Source organism: Rattus norvegicus, chromosome 12 (genome assembly GCF_021556685.1).
Source record: "Rattus norvegicus strain SHRSP/BbbUtx chromosome 12, alternate assembly SHRSP_T2T, whole genome shotgun sequence".
Lineage (NCBI taxonomy): Eukaryota > Metazoa > Chordata > Mammalia > Rodentia > Muridae > Rattus > Rattus norvegicus.
In genome coordinates, this window is record NC_141545.1 from 47,637,792 (window position 1) to 47,655,526 (window position 17,735).

At 51.2% G+C, this 17,735-nt stretch overlaps 1 protein-coding gene across 20 annotated transcripts in view; it reads right to left on the minus strand.

Moving 5' to 3' along the window:
* Window positions 1–4,229: 4,229 nt before the first annotated feature.
* Cit (citron rho-interacting serine/threonine kinase) overlaps window positions 4,230–17,735 on the minus strand; it is a 162,932-nt gene continuing 149,426 nt past the window's right edge. For 12 of the 20 annotated variants that reach the window (XM_087579454.1, XM_087579452.1, XM_087579448.1 and 9 more), the window contains 7 exons: window positions 17,123–17,231; window positions 16,882–17,010; window positions 16,276–16,356; window positions 13,840–13,918; window positions 13,569–13,748; window positions 7,726–8,035; window positions 4,230–6,746 (listed from right to left, as the gene is read on the minus strand). In XM_087579454.1, coding sequence (XP_087435580.1) covers window positions 6,723–6,746; window positions 7,726–8,035; window positions 13,569–13,748; window positions 13,840–13,918; window positions 16,276–16,356; window positions 16,882–17,010; window positions 17,123–17,231 — 912 coding nt within the window. In that variant the 3' untranslated portion in view covers window positions 4,230–6,722. 20 annotated transcript variants of the gene reach the window in all.

Genomic DNA, 17,735 nt, shown 5'->3' on the forward strand with positions numbered 1-17,735 from the left:
AAAATGTCACATGGGAGTTAGCTAGTTCTTGAGGCCCCGGGGAGATGGCTCAGCTGCTAAGAGCACTAACTGCCCAAGCATGAGATCCTGAGTTCAGATCTCCAGTAACCACTTAAAGGTTCTGTGTGCTTACAGCCCTAGGGCTGCGCTGCAAAACCAAGCAGACCAAAGCTCGCCGGCGAGCAAGTGCAGTTCAAGCGGGAGTTTGAGGTTCACTGAGAGATCCTGCTTCAAGAGGAAAGGGGGGATCGATCAGGACACCTGTCCATCCTGTATTCCCTGTCAGGAGCTGGAGAAATGGCTCAGTGGTTAAGGCCACTGACTGCCCTTCTAGATTCAGATCCCAGCATCCACATGGCAGCTCCAACTGTCTGTAACTCCAAGATCTTGACACCTTCACACAGGCATGCAGGCAAAACACCAACGCACATAAAACAAACAGTTTTAGAAAAAATTCTAGCTCTACCCAGAAGGGGCTGAAACACCCAACTGAGAATGCCATCTTACAAGCCAGTTCAGGGTCCACCCTACGTAAATGAGCGCCCAGGATCATAGGTGGCTCCTAAGGGACACAATTGGCAGAGCCGCAGAGAGCAGGCACACCCTCAAAACATGAGGACAGGAGCACTACGTGTGTGTATTTAGAAAAATCTCATTTTCTCCAAGCAAGAGGATGTCCTCTGTGGTGCAGGAGATGCCCACTGGTCCAGTGAGCGATCCCACAGCCAGGAGCTAAAGGCAGTGGAGTAAATTACCTCAAAGGAATGGGAAAGGAGCAGCTGCATTCAGCCCTCAGAAGCACTGTCACCTGTAGCTGTGACCCAAGTCACGTTTGCCTTGTTAGCCTTCTGTCTATAGATGAGGACTGGGCCCCTGGTTAGGGGACAACTTACTCAAATTGCTTTTCCATAAGGATACATTTCCTCCCTCTGGAAACTTAAACACATTTGTAGAGGCCAAAAGTAGGGCCTGAAAATTAGTAAAACGTAACAATAATTCAAGATTGATACAGTGCTTCCTCGATATCTTCAGACGACTGCTTATATTCCTGCTCCCACTGTGAAAATCTCCAGACACTGCAGTCAGCACAGTATTTACATATAAGCTACAGACATCTTCCTCTATGCTTGATGCTGCCTGTGTATATACAAGTTCTTAGCAACCATTTTTAGTTTAGGTGGGTTAAATGAATGGATACCAGGCGTACTCCCTGTATAGCTCTCTAGGCGGTCCACCTGAACAATCAGAGCACCACACAGAAAACACACTGAATCCAGAGGACCTGGGCGAGGCCACTAGTTTCCCCTTTGTCCCTACTTGTAAGTACAGATACCAGGGAAGCTGACAGTGCTCCAAGACTAGGTCACCAGCTTGACAGTGTCAGCCTTTGAGTCCCATACCCGATGTAGCTCGGGGCTGTGTGTAAATCACACAGTTTCTAGGGATGCCCTCTGGAAAGTGAGGTCGGGCTAGGCAAGTTGATACCCAAGACTCCCTAACCTCACACTGGGAACCACAGAACAAGAATGGGTTATGGCGGGGCTGGGGACTTATCTCAGTGGTAGAGCGCTTGCCCACCAAGCGCAAGGCCCTGGGTTCGGTCCCCAGCTCCGAAAAAAAGAAAAGGAAAAAAAAAAAAAAAAGAATGAGTTATGGCCACAAATAGGAAGCCAGGGCACCAGACAAGGAAACTACCGTGCAGTCATCAGCAAGTCAAGAAATCCTAGAAACCTGTAACTGACCAGAGACCAGAGGGCATTTTAGAGAACAAGATTCTGTTTAATTTGCTTCTTTGAACATGAGCACAATTCACATTCATTCAAGTGAGTTCTGCTATCTCATCTGCTGTGGTCTGACTACATAGAGTCCAAAGGTCAGTTGTCTGTGCTGTGATGGTTTCAAAAGGTACTGTTTAAGTAGTTAAGTCATTAGAGTCCCTCCCCAACCCACATGAGGGGGTGCAACCTTACAACAGAAGCTTCATGAAGCTTTTCGCCAGCTTGCCTTCCTGACTTTCACTACATGAGCACGCAGCCTTCTAGCTGTGAAGAGTTCAGAAACAAAGCCTCATCTCAGAAGTCTACAGCAGTCCTCGCCAGTCACAGACTCTCTAATCTCCAGAGCTGCAAGAAATACACTTGTTTGTTATAAACTGCCCCGCCTCAGGTATTTACACAAACACATTGACCCGTGTTTACCGACGGTCTGAGCAATACGATGGAGACCTATGCTGGGTCAGTGAGTGGTCCCGCTTCCGATGAGTCCTCAGTACTTCAAGGGCAGATTAATATACAAACAGAGACTTGAGCCTTTTACTCTCACATCCTCCAGGGAAAGCAAGGAAGTCGTGAATGGCTGCATTTCTTCAAAAGTCCGTCATCTCATCTCAGTTACCTGGAGGAACCATCCAGTATTCCTGACAGCTGTATCTGGGTCCAAACCCAGGACAAGCTGGAGTCAGGTCTGTGAGGCTCAGCTACCGTCCCCATGGGATGGATACACGTGTCGCTGGGATCCCCATCCGTAGGCTAGACCTTACAGTTGCCCCACCTCTGCCCCAAAGGGAACTCAACTGTGCCGTCTGGAAACCGCACAGCCAGGTATACCGGGAGTCAGCCCCACTTTCCCTAATCTGTAGCTGTCTGAAGGTGCCACAGGTGGGTACGGTAGGGGAGTCACCTTCAAAGTCTTCCTCCACTCCGAATAACCCCTCTGGGCAAACATCTCTATTACTCATTGACAGACCCAAGGGAAAGCAGTGGTTCCTGTATTTCTACCCGCAGCCCCTTTCTGCTTCAGGAAACAGATGCGAGATGTGACTGGGTCCCAGTCCTCGAGCTTCAGATAGTATAAGCAGCATTTTAACGCAGCAAGAAAGCCGACCAGAGCCGCCTCTGCCCGGAATAAGAACAGGCCGGTTCTTAGTCTTGGCACGACAGAGATGGATCATTCTCTCTCTCTCTCTCTCTCTCTCTCTCTCTCTCTCTCTCTCTCTCTCTCTCTCTCTCGTGTGTGTGTGTGTGTGTGTGTGTGTGTGTGTGTGTGTGTGTGTGTGTGTGTGTGTAGCATTGTCCCTGACCTCACCACCCATTGGATACCACCAGGAACCCAGACCTGTGATAACCAGAACCCTAGCTACCTAGCTACCACCAAGCGTCCTGTGGGGGAAGGCAGGCAAACTTGTCCTGGCTGAGAGCCACGGAAAGGTGCCAGACTGGTGGCAGTTCTGCTGCCCCTGAGGGCCAGCTCTTCTCTTCCCCGTGCATGTTCTTAACCAACCTATGGAAAAGGCCCTCTGCTGCAGACAGATTAGTAAGTGGGGCCCAAGAGTTTGACAATCAGGAAACTTGGTGTGCACCCAGTGCCCTGAATTCTGTGAGAATTAAGGTGTGCGTCTGATACAACTTCACACTAAACTCAGAGAGGCAGCCTCATTACTGTGGCGGGGCTGTGTGATTTCATGAGTTGTGCCACAGAGGCAGCTCCTTTGGGTCTGGAGGACGCCCTACGTCTCAGCACACTCCTTTTGGAGCCAATCCCTGTTTACTTAGCGTATAAGGTAGCCCCTGGCTGCCAAGAATCCCTAGGCTAATAGCTGACCTGGTTGGCGGATGGTGAAGTCATTTTTCTCGCACTCGTTCTATGGAAGAGGCTGCAACATCTCCCTCTTTGTGAGTCATTTTCTTTCTTACAATCATAGGTTTAACCGGCAAAGTCAACTTTTAACTACATCCGACTACCTTGTTACACAGGTATCCTGGGGGTAGGGGTGGAGTGGGGGGGGAAATAATGAACCACAAGTGGAGGAGCCAGTTTACTTTGCAGACCGGAAGTTTCTAGTCAGAACAGGAAGCATCCAGTTACCTTGGTCGGAACTCCCTCAAAAGAGGCTTGCAAATTTAAGTTCTTGGCAGCCGCAGCAGCCTGAGCGTAACGGGATCAGAAAAACCTCGTATTGACCTGTTTTCCTGGTTAGCTGCCTTACGGCTAATCTGTTCTGGACTAATCCTTGTAAAGTAGCCTCATTGAATTGCCTGCTCTGGAAAATGACCTTAATAACAAGTCCCTAGTTCACAGAAGTGCTGACCAAACTGTGCCCCCAAACCCCTTCATTCCAACAGCTTTTGGTTCTCTCCAGTCCTGGAAAAGCCTCCCTCAGAGTTGAGTGCCAGTGAGCCGGCACGGACCTTGACCATGGTCTCTGACAAGAAAGGATGATACCGAGGGAGTGAACATTTGAGACCACTGCTTTATTTCACTCTGGTTCAACAACAGAGTCTTTCCTCTCAGGCAGGTCTGGAACCGTCCATCCATTCTCCTCCTTCTTAATAAAAAAGGTAATGAAGAAAAAGCCTGTAATTTTGGAGACCTAGAATCTTACTGATGCGAATCTAAGCTTTTGACTGCGATTTCGGGTTACGGTTATTTCCTGCTGGCATCTCGGTGGTCACACAGAGAGCTCCCCACTCCAGCGGAGGTGGCCGCCCACAGCTACCACCGTTGAAAACAAAAGTGTTGAAAAATGCACCTTTTACAATAAAAAAGTAGAAACCAATTCAATTTCCTTTTTTTTTTTTACGAATATAAAGTTTCTTGTAAATATGTACAGTCTGAGCTAGCTCTATGTAGCAGGAAGCACTTCACAGATGAGACACGCAATATACACTGTCAGGGCTCAAGGTGCCCATTTCTCGTGGAGGTCCTAAATGAGATGCCAAGACTGGAGACCAGCTATCAGTGACCATTCCAAATACTTGTGGACCAAGAGACAAAAACTTCAGCAAACAGCCAGTCAGATCTGCCCTGGGAGGGGGACCAGGATAGGGAACATGACCCCAAAGACTCCAAGCAACACATAAAACACAACAGCAGGGCACGGGATGTGGAGGGTCACAGGCGTTCAGAGGAGAAAGCACTTAGGTTAGAGACGAGCAGGAAGGAGTCGGCATTTAGACCAGGTTATAATCTGGGAAGTGACGTGGACTGTGGACGCGTGGGCTTAAAACACAGACACGGTCACCTGCTGCGGTGGGGACAGGTCTACCTTTCAGCCTACCTAGGGTGTGCCTTGGTTGTGGAGGCACGCCTAAGAGTCGAGAAGCCAAAGCAAGAGAGGCCTTCCTTGTGGGAGATTAAAGGCAAAGATAAGGCCGCGAGTCAGCTTGCCAACTGCAAAGCCTCTATGTTGGTTCTATCCAGTTGCCAGGAATTCTGCGCTCTAAAGAGGGCGAAGAGACCGGGTGAGCCGCACTGCACCTAGGGGGAACTCACCAGCCCAGGAGGAGCTGGGAGCGTTGAGCTGCGGCTTCTCTCCAATGTCCTGGCCTTAGGTCCAGCCCTAGGGAGAGGCTCATCTAGGAAGTCACAGTTTCGTGGGGTAGAACCGTGCTGGGTTTTGTGTGAGCACACAGTCATCCTTGAAGTCAGCAGGGAGAAGGAAGGCGGGAGGGAAACCGAGGGAGGAGTGTGGTTTGCTGAAATCCTTCTCTGGTCGTAAGGCTTGAGCGTTTGTTTTGTTTTGTTTTTGTTTGCTTGTTCAGTGCTACAGATTGCAGCCTGTTGTGGCCGGTTTGTCGACAAGTCATCGAAGAGGGTCTTGATTTGGTGGGATTATGGGATGGCAGCAATACATCGGCAGAGCAACCCAGGGAGGAGTCAGGCAGGTCAGGGGCAGCACATGCAGCGATCCGCCATGCAGGGCTCCCAGTCGGGTCTCCTCCTCAGCCCAGAGGAGTGAGGGCCAACACACAGACGCTTGGACAGGAGGCGGGTGCCCCCTGCCCAGGCTCAACCCCAAGGCCTATTAATGCTGGGCTTGGAGCAAGTCTATTGCAAGCTTTCCTGGCAAAAGCTATGCGGGGAAGCAGGCTGGGTGGAAGAGGCTGAGGGGCGGGGAAGGAGAGCTCCAGGTCCCTTGGCCCCAGGTCACTGCCTCTGAGGCGAGGCACCATTGACCCTCCATACATTCTCGGCTGGTGGGAAGGGAAGTTGTCAAGGCCATAAGAGGCAATGAGAACGGTAAACATTTGGCTACGATGTCACCCTGGGTAAGACAGGGCCATCTATGAGAATGGTCCGGGACAAGAATGACTGAAGCTACATGAACACGGGGGGGGGGGGGGGGGGGTTAGCCGGCCGACGGGGGCTCTTCTAGGCTATGATTCAGTGGCAAAGACCTGATGGTGTGATCTAGCTAAAACCACTACAACAGGAAATACGTCGCTACCAAGTCTACTAGGAATTCTGTTGTCTTAAAAAAAAAAAAAAAGGAGAAAGGAGGAGGAAGAGGAACAAGAGGGAGGAAGAAGAAGAGGAGGAGATGATCAAAACCAAAGGGAAAAATAAAAAATAACCAACCCAAGGATCTTAAGAGTAGCAGTGGACTTCCAGCCACGGTTCGAGTCTGGGTTGGTTTCCTTTTGATGAATGGGTTCAGGCTGGAGCTAAGTACAAAAGTCTGTGAATGCTGTGAGAGAGTAACAGTGCAGAGATGACCGCAGGAGGGTGCTCCCCCCTCCGAGGGGGGAACTGAGCGCTGGCAGCGCCTAAGAGCCTTGGCTATCTGCACCCCTCGGAGATGGGGGTATCCGTGCCAAGGACAGTCTGGACCCAGCTGTGCCGAATGCGGCGAGCAGACGGTGCTGGGATCCCCTGCGGTGGAGACCCAGGGCGCAGTTGTCTTCCTGCAGACTGAGATGAGGAGGAGTTCTTCAGGCTGAGACTTATACTGAAGACTGGTCCCAGACCTAGGAGCCAAACAGAGAGGAGGGGGATTTTCGCATCCAAAGCCAGAACTGCTGGCTCCCTGGGTAAGGCAAGCAGGACTTTATGGTGCCTATCTTGTCCCTCCAGCAGTTGACAAGGGTACTACCTCCAACAATGCTAACTCAACAGAGCCAGCCCTCAAAGCATGGGTGGGGCAGGAACGGAGTCCTTGGATAACCACCCCACAAATGTGCACAGTTGCGTGCACACACACACACACACACACACACGCTCAGCTTTAACGAGGAAGCCTTGCTTCCTTCTCCACTAGAAGTGCTGTGCAAGTAATAGCATCTGTAGGAGGGTGCCGCTCGGAAAATCATCCCCGGGGACAGCAAGGTGACGCCTCTGTCTACACTGGGCTGTAGAAACAGGACAGCCCACCGAGGCAGACCGAACGCCAGGACCTGTGTGAGCAGTCCTGAAAGCTTCCCGCTTTACAACTCCGGCTACTGATTCAGACACTATCCTCAGAGCTATACGATACTCCAGACTTCGAAAGAAGGCAAGCGCAGCTGCAAGTTTCTGGGTAGCCTTCCAGAAAATATCTGTGACTACAATATGTATACATATGTTTGCCTGTGTGCTGGGAAAATGTCCAAAATGTTATCGTGTGTATTTTACAAGGGGGATACATAGGCTTATTTGCTTGTATGCATAGAACAGCCCCAGAAATTACTATGACTGCCTCTATGGCGGGGAACAGCATACCGGCTGATAGCTGTTACATTCTGAGGTGTAACACACACACACGCGCGCACACACACACACACACACACACACACACACACACACACCCCTTCTCTCCAATCACACACTGTCATTTGTGTTGGAAGCTCCTTAAAGCATGTTTTCTTCCTAAGCTTTTACTTCCCACAGGCCTGCATGACAGAGATGGTGTCCCGCTTTTGCAACGACAGCATGCATGACAGCTGCACGGCCCTGAGGATGCTGCCTCACCTTGTTAACCTGGGACAGTGGGGTCCTCACGGCTCCCGCAGGCAGCCGGCCCCTGCTGCTGTCTTCAAACAGTCTCCCCGGGGACCGCTCTCTCCTCGTGCTGAGCATCCGGCCTGGCGACTTCTCCCGCTCCAGAGGACGGCCTGGAGACTTGTCCCTGCGCAGCTCTGTCCGGCCCTCTCTGTCTCGGTAGCGGTGGGGTGTGCTTGGCTCTCGGGGATGGCTGGGGCCTTCTGGTGGCGCTGGGCTGGAGGCCACACGTTTGGTGATGTGCTCGTTGTATGTTGGTGGGCCTCGCTTGTTAGGGCTGCTGGGGACAATAAGGAATCAGGGAGCCGTGACGTCACAGGCCCAAAGCTGCAGCTGCCATCCCCTCTAAGCATCCAAGCAGGCCCCCTTTCTTTTTTTTTTTTTTTTTGGTTCTTTTTTTCGGAGCTGGGGACCGAACCCAGGGCCTTGTGCTTCCTAGGTAAGCGCTCTACCACTGAGCTAAATCCCCAGCCCCGCAGGCCCCCTTTCAACAGAGTTCGTTTGTTTAATGTTTGAGACAGGCCTCACTCCGGTATGTAGTCACTATAAAGCCCAGGCTGGCTTCAAAGTCACAATCCTCCTGCCTCAGCTCCCGAGGGCTGGGGTTAAAGACATAACTCCCATTCACTCTTGAGTTTAGACCCAAGGACAAGGGCAGAACCCCCGACTTCCAGTGTCGGTGCCAGCCCCTACTTACTGCATCCTCCCCATGCTCCTGCCTCAGCTAAACCCTCACCGTCTCATGCATCAGCAAATGGGAATAAGTTCTTGTCGCCGCACAGGCAGGTGTACGGAGGTGGAGAGGCCCCATTAGCTGCCCACCGAGTGGCCGAAGCGAGGTCAGTCTGGTGTCCTAATATTTCCCAGAGCCTATCACAACTCGGAAATCAGAGGCCCATCAAGGGCCTGGTGCAAGGGAGCAGTTTTGAGAAAGGCTGTCACCGTTAGGGCCTTGTGCCTGGCGTTTGGCCCCCTCTCCCCAAGGGTGGTTTTTGTGGCAATTGATACAGATGCTCACACGGCTGGTGCTTCCCAGCCACAGGAATAAAATGACCTACAGACACAGGGATAAGTCCTGGTAAGACTAGGAAACCAAACAGAGCAAGCACACCGGGACAAGCCCAGCTAGCTCAAAAAACCACCGTGGCTCAGAGAGTAACCATTAACTATTTCTGACCCTCTGAGTACCCATTTCCGTAGTGGTACTAAAACCTGAAGCCAAGGCCTTGTGCATGCCACACAAAGCCAGCCACACAAGCCATCTACTTGGGAACTGCAGCCCTCTTCACCAAGTCCCAGGGTACTGGAGCCTTTCAGTAGGATCAGTCCAACCCTCAGCCCTGCCCTGGCCTGAATAGCCTGCGGGAAGGAGCTGGAAAACAGGGTTTGCGGAACGATCTCTTAAGTGTAGCTAGTTGTGAGCCGCCTCGCTTCCCCACACAGGGCTAACTGGCGATCCAGGTAAATGTTCCGAAGGCCAGCAGACTTCAGTCTCTGGGGCATTAAATGCAAGAGAGCTCATTTCTATACCCTGGAGTTAAGGTCTTCGAATGCCTCAAGCTGCAGAACTGGGCCAGACAGAAGACACATTAGAACAAATAAATTCAAGGCGAGAAACACATTATGCCTCATTGTAACGGAAGAGACATTCCAGAATGTGTCCTCAGGGGCACTGTCTGTTAAGAGTAGTGGGAAGGAGCTCAGAGTCGGGAAGCAGGGTGGCTCGGGAAAGGCCACTCCAGACAGCTGCTTAGATTAATGAAAGGAAGACAGCACTCATCACTCCAGGTCAACTGGGCACTCTTCCATCTCCGTATCCATAATGGCCAATGAGCTAACATGTCCACTTTATGGTTTCTGCAGAGTTATGGTCCCTGCTCTGCTAACTGGACCAGGAAAACAGAGCCTGCTGTGAATCACTGCCAGTCAAGCCCGTCACAGACACTCTGAGACGCCCACAGCAGCCAGGAGCAAGAATGATTGGTGAGAACCGACTGTAGGCGGGAGTGGGGCTTGCCCTGCACCCCACCCCCAAGGTCCTACCCCAGTCCGGGGAAGCCAGCGGGTTACTTATTTCCCATTCACAGCACCTGGGGCCAACGCAACAGGTACTTACAGTGGACCATGTGGGGTGCACAGCCATGAGGAAGCCTACTCCCAACACTCGGACCCCTTTCTGGCACGACTTAGAAATGACACCAAGGTTCTAGGCACTTTAGGGGTGAACATCACTCAGACATGTTAAGGTACAACATAGAGTGTGTAGTACTCTGCCATTTGCAGAATAGTGACCTGCATGGGGACACAGGACCACATATCTCAGACACGTTGATTCCTACCCATCAATAAGAGAGACAGCTTGTCCTGGCGTGGCATGAGAATATTAAAGACACTCTGCCTTCTACCATGCCTAAGGATTCTGGAATACTTGGTGATGTTGATCCTTTGAGAATACGGAGTGTGCCCTCAGTGGGCACTCAGTGCTCTCCAAAATCCCAGATGATGTCTCACAACGGGCAGGACATCCTCACAGCTGCTTACAGGGCAGGCCAATGAAATAGTCCCCTGGGCTAATCTCAGAGCTTCTGGGGACCAAGGTCTCCAGCTCCCCACACTCAGTGTGGCTCTGGTTCCTGGTCTTCTGGACCAGGATGAGGCGACTAACTTCTACACCAAGCTCCTGGGGCTGCAAGTAGGTGCGGCCCCAGGGAGGTAAGCGCAGCATTGCCTGAAATAGAGGGCACAGGGGCCCTAGGGCCAGGAAAGGAGAAGGAAGCCACTTTCCTTCACTGCCCTGAGGCCATCCCCACCCACACCTGACATACTTTCCCTTCAGGAGGGGGAGGAAAGGAAGCTGAGGTGCAGAACCTCTGAGGGCCAGGAGAACAAAGAACAGACACCAGACACACAAAGGTCATCAAAAGCAACCTCACAGGACTTAGAACAAACACAGTGTTTGGAGACCTTGTAAATCAGCTTCAGAAGAGCTGGGAGCAACTGGCCATCTGTCACTTCAGGTTTCCCATCAAGGTCCTGGGTTAACTAAAACCACACTGACCAAGGCTGGGGGCAGGGGTGACACAGTGGCAGAACCATTGGCTAGTGTGCCAGGCCTAGGGTTCAATTCTCAGTGCTGCACCCCCCCCCAAAAAAAACCCACACACCACACACACACACACACACACACACACACTCATGCATGCTGACCAAAAGGATTGCAAAACCAGCTTGGAGCAATCCAACAGCACTTATGCAAGAAAACCAAACTTGCTAAGGCTCAATGACAACTTAGCATGCCCTGGGCCCATGCCTCTCCCCAGATCAATGGTAGAACTGAAGCCAGTGGGCTTGTAGCCAGCCACCATGAGGACTCTGCAGCCTGCCACATCTGGAAGGCACAGACAGGCTCCAGTGCCCCAAAAGCTCATTTCCAGAAAAGGATCAATATCTGACCTGGAAAATCTACACAGACACTCGGGGCTGTCTTTGCTAGACAGAACCTGGGACTTGCTGGACAAGAGGAGGCCCCACCAAGAGTTGAACAACAGCCCTTGCTGGCTGTGGAACATGCCTGAGGCGGAACATGCCTGACCGGTCACTGATGCAGGGGAGAACGAACTTCCTTCGGGGTGATAGAAACATTTTAAACTTAGATACTGGTGGAGTTTGACATGCGTGTGCCTGTGTGAGTTTAAGTGCACTGTGTGCATGCAGGTGGCCCAGAAGATCAGAAGAGGGTGGCGGATCCCCTGCAACTCCAGTCACGGATATCGTGAGCCCCTGGTATGGGCACTGGGAACCAAATGCTAGTCTTCTGCAAGAGTCACACTAACCACTGAGCGGTCTCTCTAGTTCTCCGCAGTTAAGCTGGTTGAAATGGAATTTAACTGTAGTCCTGGGAGGTGGAGACACAGCCTTTAGGATGTGAGCAGGGTTGGATACAGAGACCACGTATCAGGTACACGTGTGGATCCTTGACTTCAGAACAGTTCTGTACTGGCTGGTTTGTGTGTCAAGTTGATACGAGCTGGAGTTATCACAGAGAAAGGAGCCTCCCTTGAGGAAATGCCTCCATGAGACCCAACTGTAAGGCATTTTCTCAATTAGTGATCAATGGGGAGGGCCCAGCCCATTGTGGGTGGGGCCATCCCTGGGCTGGAGGTCCTCGGTTCTATAAGAAAGCAGGCTGAGCAAACCATGGGGAGCAAGCCAGTAAGCAACACCCCTCCATGGCCTCTGCATCAGCTCCTGCCTCCAAGTTCCTGCCCTGCTTGAGTTCCAATCCTGACTTCCTTAGGTGATGAACAGCAATGTGGAAGTGTAAGCTCAATTAACCCTTTCCTCCCCAACTTGCTTCTTGGTCCTGAGGTTTGTGCAGGAATAGAAACCCTGACTGAGACAAGTCCCATGCCCCTCTTCTCTTTATAAGTAACCCAGCATCAGGCATTTAGTGGTAGTGCCAGAAAGCAGACTGATATAAGGTATCGTTTTTTATGGCGTAGTAAACATGGACTTGTGCTTGTGTATATGCAGAAAGATGTCTGAATAGAAACAAATTTGCCTTCTTCCCTGGCCGTGGTGTGAGGGGGAGGAAGAAGGAGATTCTCAGATCCTTGAGGGGAAAGGACTGTCTGAGCCAGGAGTTCAGGGTAGTTTGGAAACTTGACAAGACCATCATCTCTTTACATGAAGGGGCAGGTGCACCAATGGCTCAGCAGTTAAGAACACTGAGGACCTGAATTCAATTCCCAACACCCACATGGCGGCTCACAACTGCCTGTAACTTCAGTTACAGAGGATCTGACACCCTCTTCTGGTCTCCAAGCACACACATACATGCAGGCAAAATACTCAAATACATAAAATAAAAATTAAAAAAAAAAAAAAGAGCTGGTGCGTAAGTAGACAGTCTAGGCAGAGGCAGAGGCAGAGGCAGAAGATCTCTCTGAGTTCAAGGCCAGCCTGGTCCACAATATAGAGCTCTAGACCAGTGAAGGCTACAAAGTGGCACCTTATCTCAATCAAACAAAAATAAATAAAAATACATAAATCTTTGTTTGTTTGTTTGTTTGTTTGTTTTTTTGGTTCTTTTTTTCGGAGCTGGGGACCAAACCCAGGGCCTTGCGCTTCCTAGGCAAGCGCTCTACCACTGAGCTAAATCCCCAACCCCCTTTGTTTGTTTTTTAAACATAAGAAAGAAACCAAAGAGACTATTACTTAATACTTTCTGTGCCCTTTGGGGGTTAGATTTCAAAGATAAATGCAAGTTTTAAAATAAACTATTAGAACTGAAGAGTTCTCAGGTTCCATAGAAGCCTTCAGTGGCCACGGCCCCACCCCGACCCAGCCCCGCCTCACTTCTCAGGACCTCCCCTCTGCCTGCCTCGCCTCTTTGCCCTCCTGATGCCCCTCCCTTGGTTTCTTTCTTTGGGGAAGTCCTTCCTGGTCCCAATTCTAGGCTGCAGGCTTTCTGGGGAGCTCCCACAGTGTTCTAGTGGGCCCATCAGGATTAGACTGAGGCTTCCAGTTGCTTTCCTCTTGCACTGGGCATGAGCAGCCTGAAGGAGGGGCCACAGGTTTCCCTGGGGCTCAGCTGCTATCACAGCAGGCACAGATCAAAGAAGGAAGCATAAGTCTTGAGTTGTTCTTGGGGACAGGGCCACTGAAGACTCCCTCAGGGAAATGTCAGACACTCCCTGCCGCTGTGAGCAGGAGCCCTCCACAATCCCTGTGATGCTTAAGATGATGGCCAGACACGAAAGCATGCTTTACCCTGAGCATCTTCCCGTGGAGGAGGGAAGGAGCCTCAGTACCTGCGGGATGTGGAGGGCACGCGGTGCTGCTCAGTGCCAGACTCCTTCACGAGGTTTCCTTTGCAGCATATGACCCTTAACTTGTCCTGGTATGAGGAGGCCAGGTAAATTGCTCCGGAGGAAATTGCGGGGCCCAGGTAGCGAGGGTTTGGGATTTCCAGATAGGCTCGGGCAGGGGTCCTGCAGGATTCCAGGGGAGAGGTGACAGTTACTGGTTACCTCCATTGCCGCTTGGCACTCCTGTCTTCAAAGCATGGACGGAAATGCTTACCCCAGTGAGGAACGTGCCTGGATCTCAATTACTTCCAGGGAGTTAAAGTGAGTCACAAACAGATAAGGCTCTCTGTAGGCTGCCGGGCCATGGAGGATGAGCGTGAGGAAAAAGAGAGGGTAGGGAGATGAGTCAAATCAAATCTGAACAAGGACCAGTGACCCAGCATCCAGCACCCACACAGCGTCACCACGTGAGCTTGGGTTCAGTCCTGCCTTGCTGCTCACTACAGCGTAAGACAGAATAACTTACACCAGAGGAATGAGTTAAGTAAAATTACTGCAACCCTGTGGAACTCTGCACTGCGCAAGGTAAGAGACACGTCAGGAAGCCCCTTATCTACCCACAGTGCTCTGCTCAGCTGGCAGAGCAAGTTCAGACGCATGCGCAGAACATGCAACCCTTGTGATGGGGAGAAGCCGACTGTATGCTTTTATTTGCACAGAACGCTGGGAATATGGTAAGCTCAGGAACGTCCTTCTCTTTGGGGACAACAAGATGGAGAACTTAGGAGCCAGACACCAGTGTGAGCCTGCTCCTATGGACCTGTTTACACTACAACACTCTGCAAGTTGTTAAAGATTTTCTTTTCCTATACATGTGTTTTGCCCGTATATGAGTGTCTGTGCACATCTGTGCCTGATGCCCTCAGAGACCAGAAGAAGGTGTCAGATCCCCGAGAACTGGAGTTACAGATGGCTGTGAGCCACAGCCTGGGTGCTGGGAACCAACCCAGGGTCCCCTGGAAGAGCAGTCAGTGTGCTCTCTCTCTGACCTCTCCAAGCAGTTTTTTTTTTTCCCCCTGAGTTGGGGACCGAACCCAGGTCTTTGCGCTTGCTAGGCAAGCGCTCTACCACTGAGCTAAATCCCTAACCCCTCTCTCCAAGCAGTTTTAAAAGACCGGGATTTAGATACTGTGGTGGGCTCCACTGTTATTCATTTTCTCCACAGTCTCCCTATGCTGCCCAGGCTGGCCATGAACTCCAGACCCCTCCTGTGTGCCAGCATAGCAGCTACATCTTAATACTCATCTCTCTCTCTGAGGGGACACTGCAACCAGAGAAGACAGGATGGCCTGTTCTCTCTCCTCTGTTGTCACTGCTGCTCCTGTGGCAAGCCATGACTGAACATGGCAGCCCTGTGGGCCTGCTTGAACCAGCAGAATGTGGTGTAAAAGAACGGCCATGGGGTTGGGGATTTAGCTCAGTGGTAGAGCGCTTGCCTAGCAAGCGCGAGGCCCTGGGTTCGGTCCCCAGCTCCTAAAAAAAGAAAAAGAAAAAAAAAAAAAAAAAAAAAGGCCATGAAGCCTCTGTTTATAATCCTGGATGAGTCCGGATGGAAGGGAACCAAGGCCTCTAGCTAAAAACCCCCGTGGCCAACAAAAGAAAAGCAAAACAGAGAAGGAAAAGCCACCTTGTTTCTCCTTGTCCTAGATCCAGTGACACCATGAGGGACACAGCTGAGCAGACCCAGAGCTGAAGACAACAGACTGCTGTTTCCAGCTCCTGAGATCCAGGATGGCTTCTTGCATAGCAAAGGGTGAACAACAAAAGGTATATTCTTTACATTTGTTTGTTTATTCTGTGCATGCAAGTTGGAGAATACATGTGCGCATGTGTGAGTGTATGTGTGTGACAGAGAGAGAATTGTGTATGTGTGACAGAGGTAGCATGTGAGTGTGTATGTGTGTATTTGTGTAACAGTGTGTATGTGTGTGTGTGACAGAGTGTGTGTGTATGTGTATGTGTGTATGTGGTGTGTATGTGTGTGTGTGGTGTGTATGTGTGTGACAGAGTGTGTGTGTGTATGTGTGTATGTGGTGTGTATGTGTGTATGTGTGTGTGTGGTGTGTATGTGTGTGTGTGACAGAGTGTGTGTGTGTATGTGTATGTGGTGTGTGTGTGTGTGTGTGTGTGTGTGTGTGTGTGTATCCCGTTGGCTACCATGGTGCTGCAGAGCGTCCAGAGTCTTGTCCTGTGGACCTGCATATCTGTTTCATCTCTGACCTACTTCACACATAGGGATGACGTACTATCAATGAACAGCATGTGACGAGACAGCACAAGGAAGCCGACCATGGTGTTGTGCTTACAGAATGAACAGGCGTGAGCTCACAGTCCTGCCTAGTCAGAATTAACTTGTGTTCACATGTGCCATGGGACACTACATGGCCTGGAAGATAACTGAAGATCCACGAGGAAGAACGCTTTCCTCTGTATCATGGAGAGTTTACATCCCATAAGGATGGCCTGTGTGGGCTTGGAGACAGGACCACAGTTCTCCACAAACACAGTTAGGTGAATTCCGCCCATGCCACTTAAGCCCATTGGAAGACACCAGTACCAGACCAAAGCCAAGAATTCCACATGATTCCTTCCCAGGACGAGAGCTTTGGGGAACAGGTGATCCCCCGCCCCCGCCCCGTACCTCACATACCGAAGGCCAGAGGTAAGCGACTCCACTTGAGATCGTCTGTGCGGCTACGTCTTCCATAAGAATCCACGAACACCCCAAATTCTGTAAGGTGCCAAGGGCATGGGGACATCAGCCACACCACACGCTTTGGTGGGAGAATGAGGGCCAAAGTCCAGGGGACAGTTGGCCGGATCTAACTGGACTGGCAAAACCAGACGACTGTCACAAATCCATCTCCAGTTTAAACTGAATTTTTCCTAAGTAAAGTTTTTCTGCGTAATCAGTTTTCCTCAAGAAAGAGAGTTCAAGCAAAAAAAAAAAAAAAAAAGTGGGAGACAGAAGGAGGGAGTCAGGCAGGAACGGTGAAAAGAAATGCCCAGAGATTAAAAAAGAAGAAAAACTTAAATAAGAAAAAAAAAAATCAAGAGAAAAGGTAGTAAAAATCAGAGGCAGCAAGGGAGGGAAGGCGGGAAAGCAACTCCAGGATGGCCAGGCCCCTGCCATGGTTGGGAGTGAACCGCAGTGGGCATCTGTGATGCTGGGAAGACATTCTCTGTCCCCTTGGCAAGACCCCACCCTCTCCCTGCCGAGCAAGGGCAGTGCAATGGGTCCCGGCTGGGGACCTACCGTGGAAACACAGCAGGTACTCTTCCCGCTGCCCGGTGCTGTTTGCCTGCACGATGGAGACGGGGAAGCTGTTGGTCGAGGATGCGAACACAGCAGGTGCCAAGGAATGGTCATTCTTGTCCAGGAACTCTGTGAAGGCAGGCCAGGCGGGGCTTCAGGGATGATGTCCAAAGCCCGAGCCGCCCTCCACAGGGCCAGGGCTGCATGGGGTGGGAAGGAGGAGGGAGGGTGGCAGCCATACCCTCAAGCGTGTACTGTTTCATGTCGATCTCATAGAACTTGTTGGTTCCGATGAGGATACTGTAATTGGTGAAGTGGATACAGCTGCAGGGCTCAGAGGTCTCAATCTCCTGAGGGGAGGGACAGAGGGACAGAGATGACACAGGACCCCTCGTTTCTGTCTCTGCCTGAGCCTCTAGCCAAGCCTCTCACAACATGCCTGCGAGGGTGACCCACGACCCGTAAGGTATCCCATCACTGGTCACTCTACCCCAGAGCCCAGGCATCCTGAAAAAACAAGGGGGAACTGCAGCCCTCAAATGGGTGAGAAACACCGTTTTCACAGATGGGTAGAACAGCAACAATGTGTCCTTGAAGGAGCAGAACGCTGGGGACTCACACCAACTCCTAGCACTGGTGGCTGCGCTGCCTAGCCTAGGTCCACCTTTGGGCTGGATGGTAATTTGCTGGTTTCTCAATGAGGCTGTTTTATCCACACAGCATTCATGCCTGCACCCCTGCCTTCACCGCCTCCTAATCACTCGGAGTTGTTTCTAGGCCAATCCTCATTAAAACCGAACAAAACGTAACCAGCACGCTTTCTCAGGGTGACGGCCGGGATCCTGTTTGCCTGA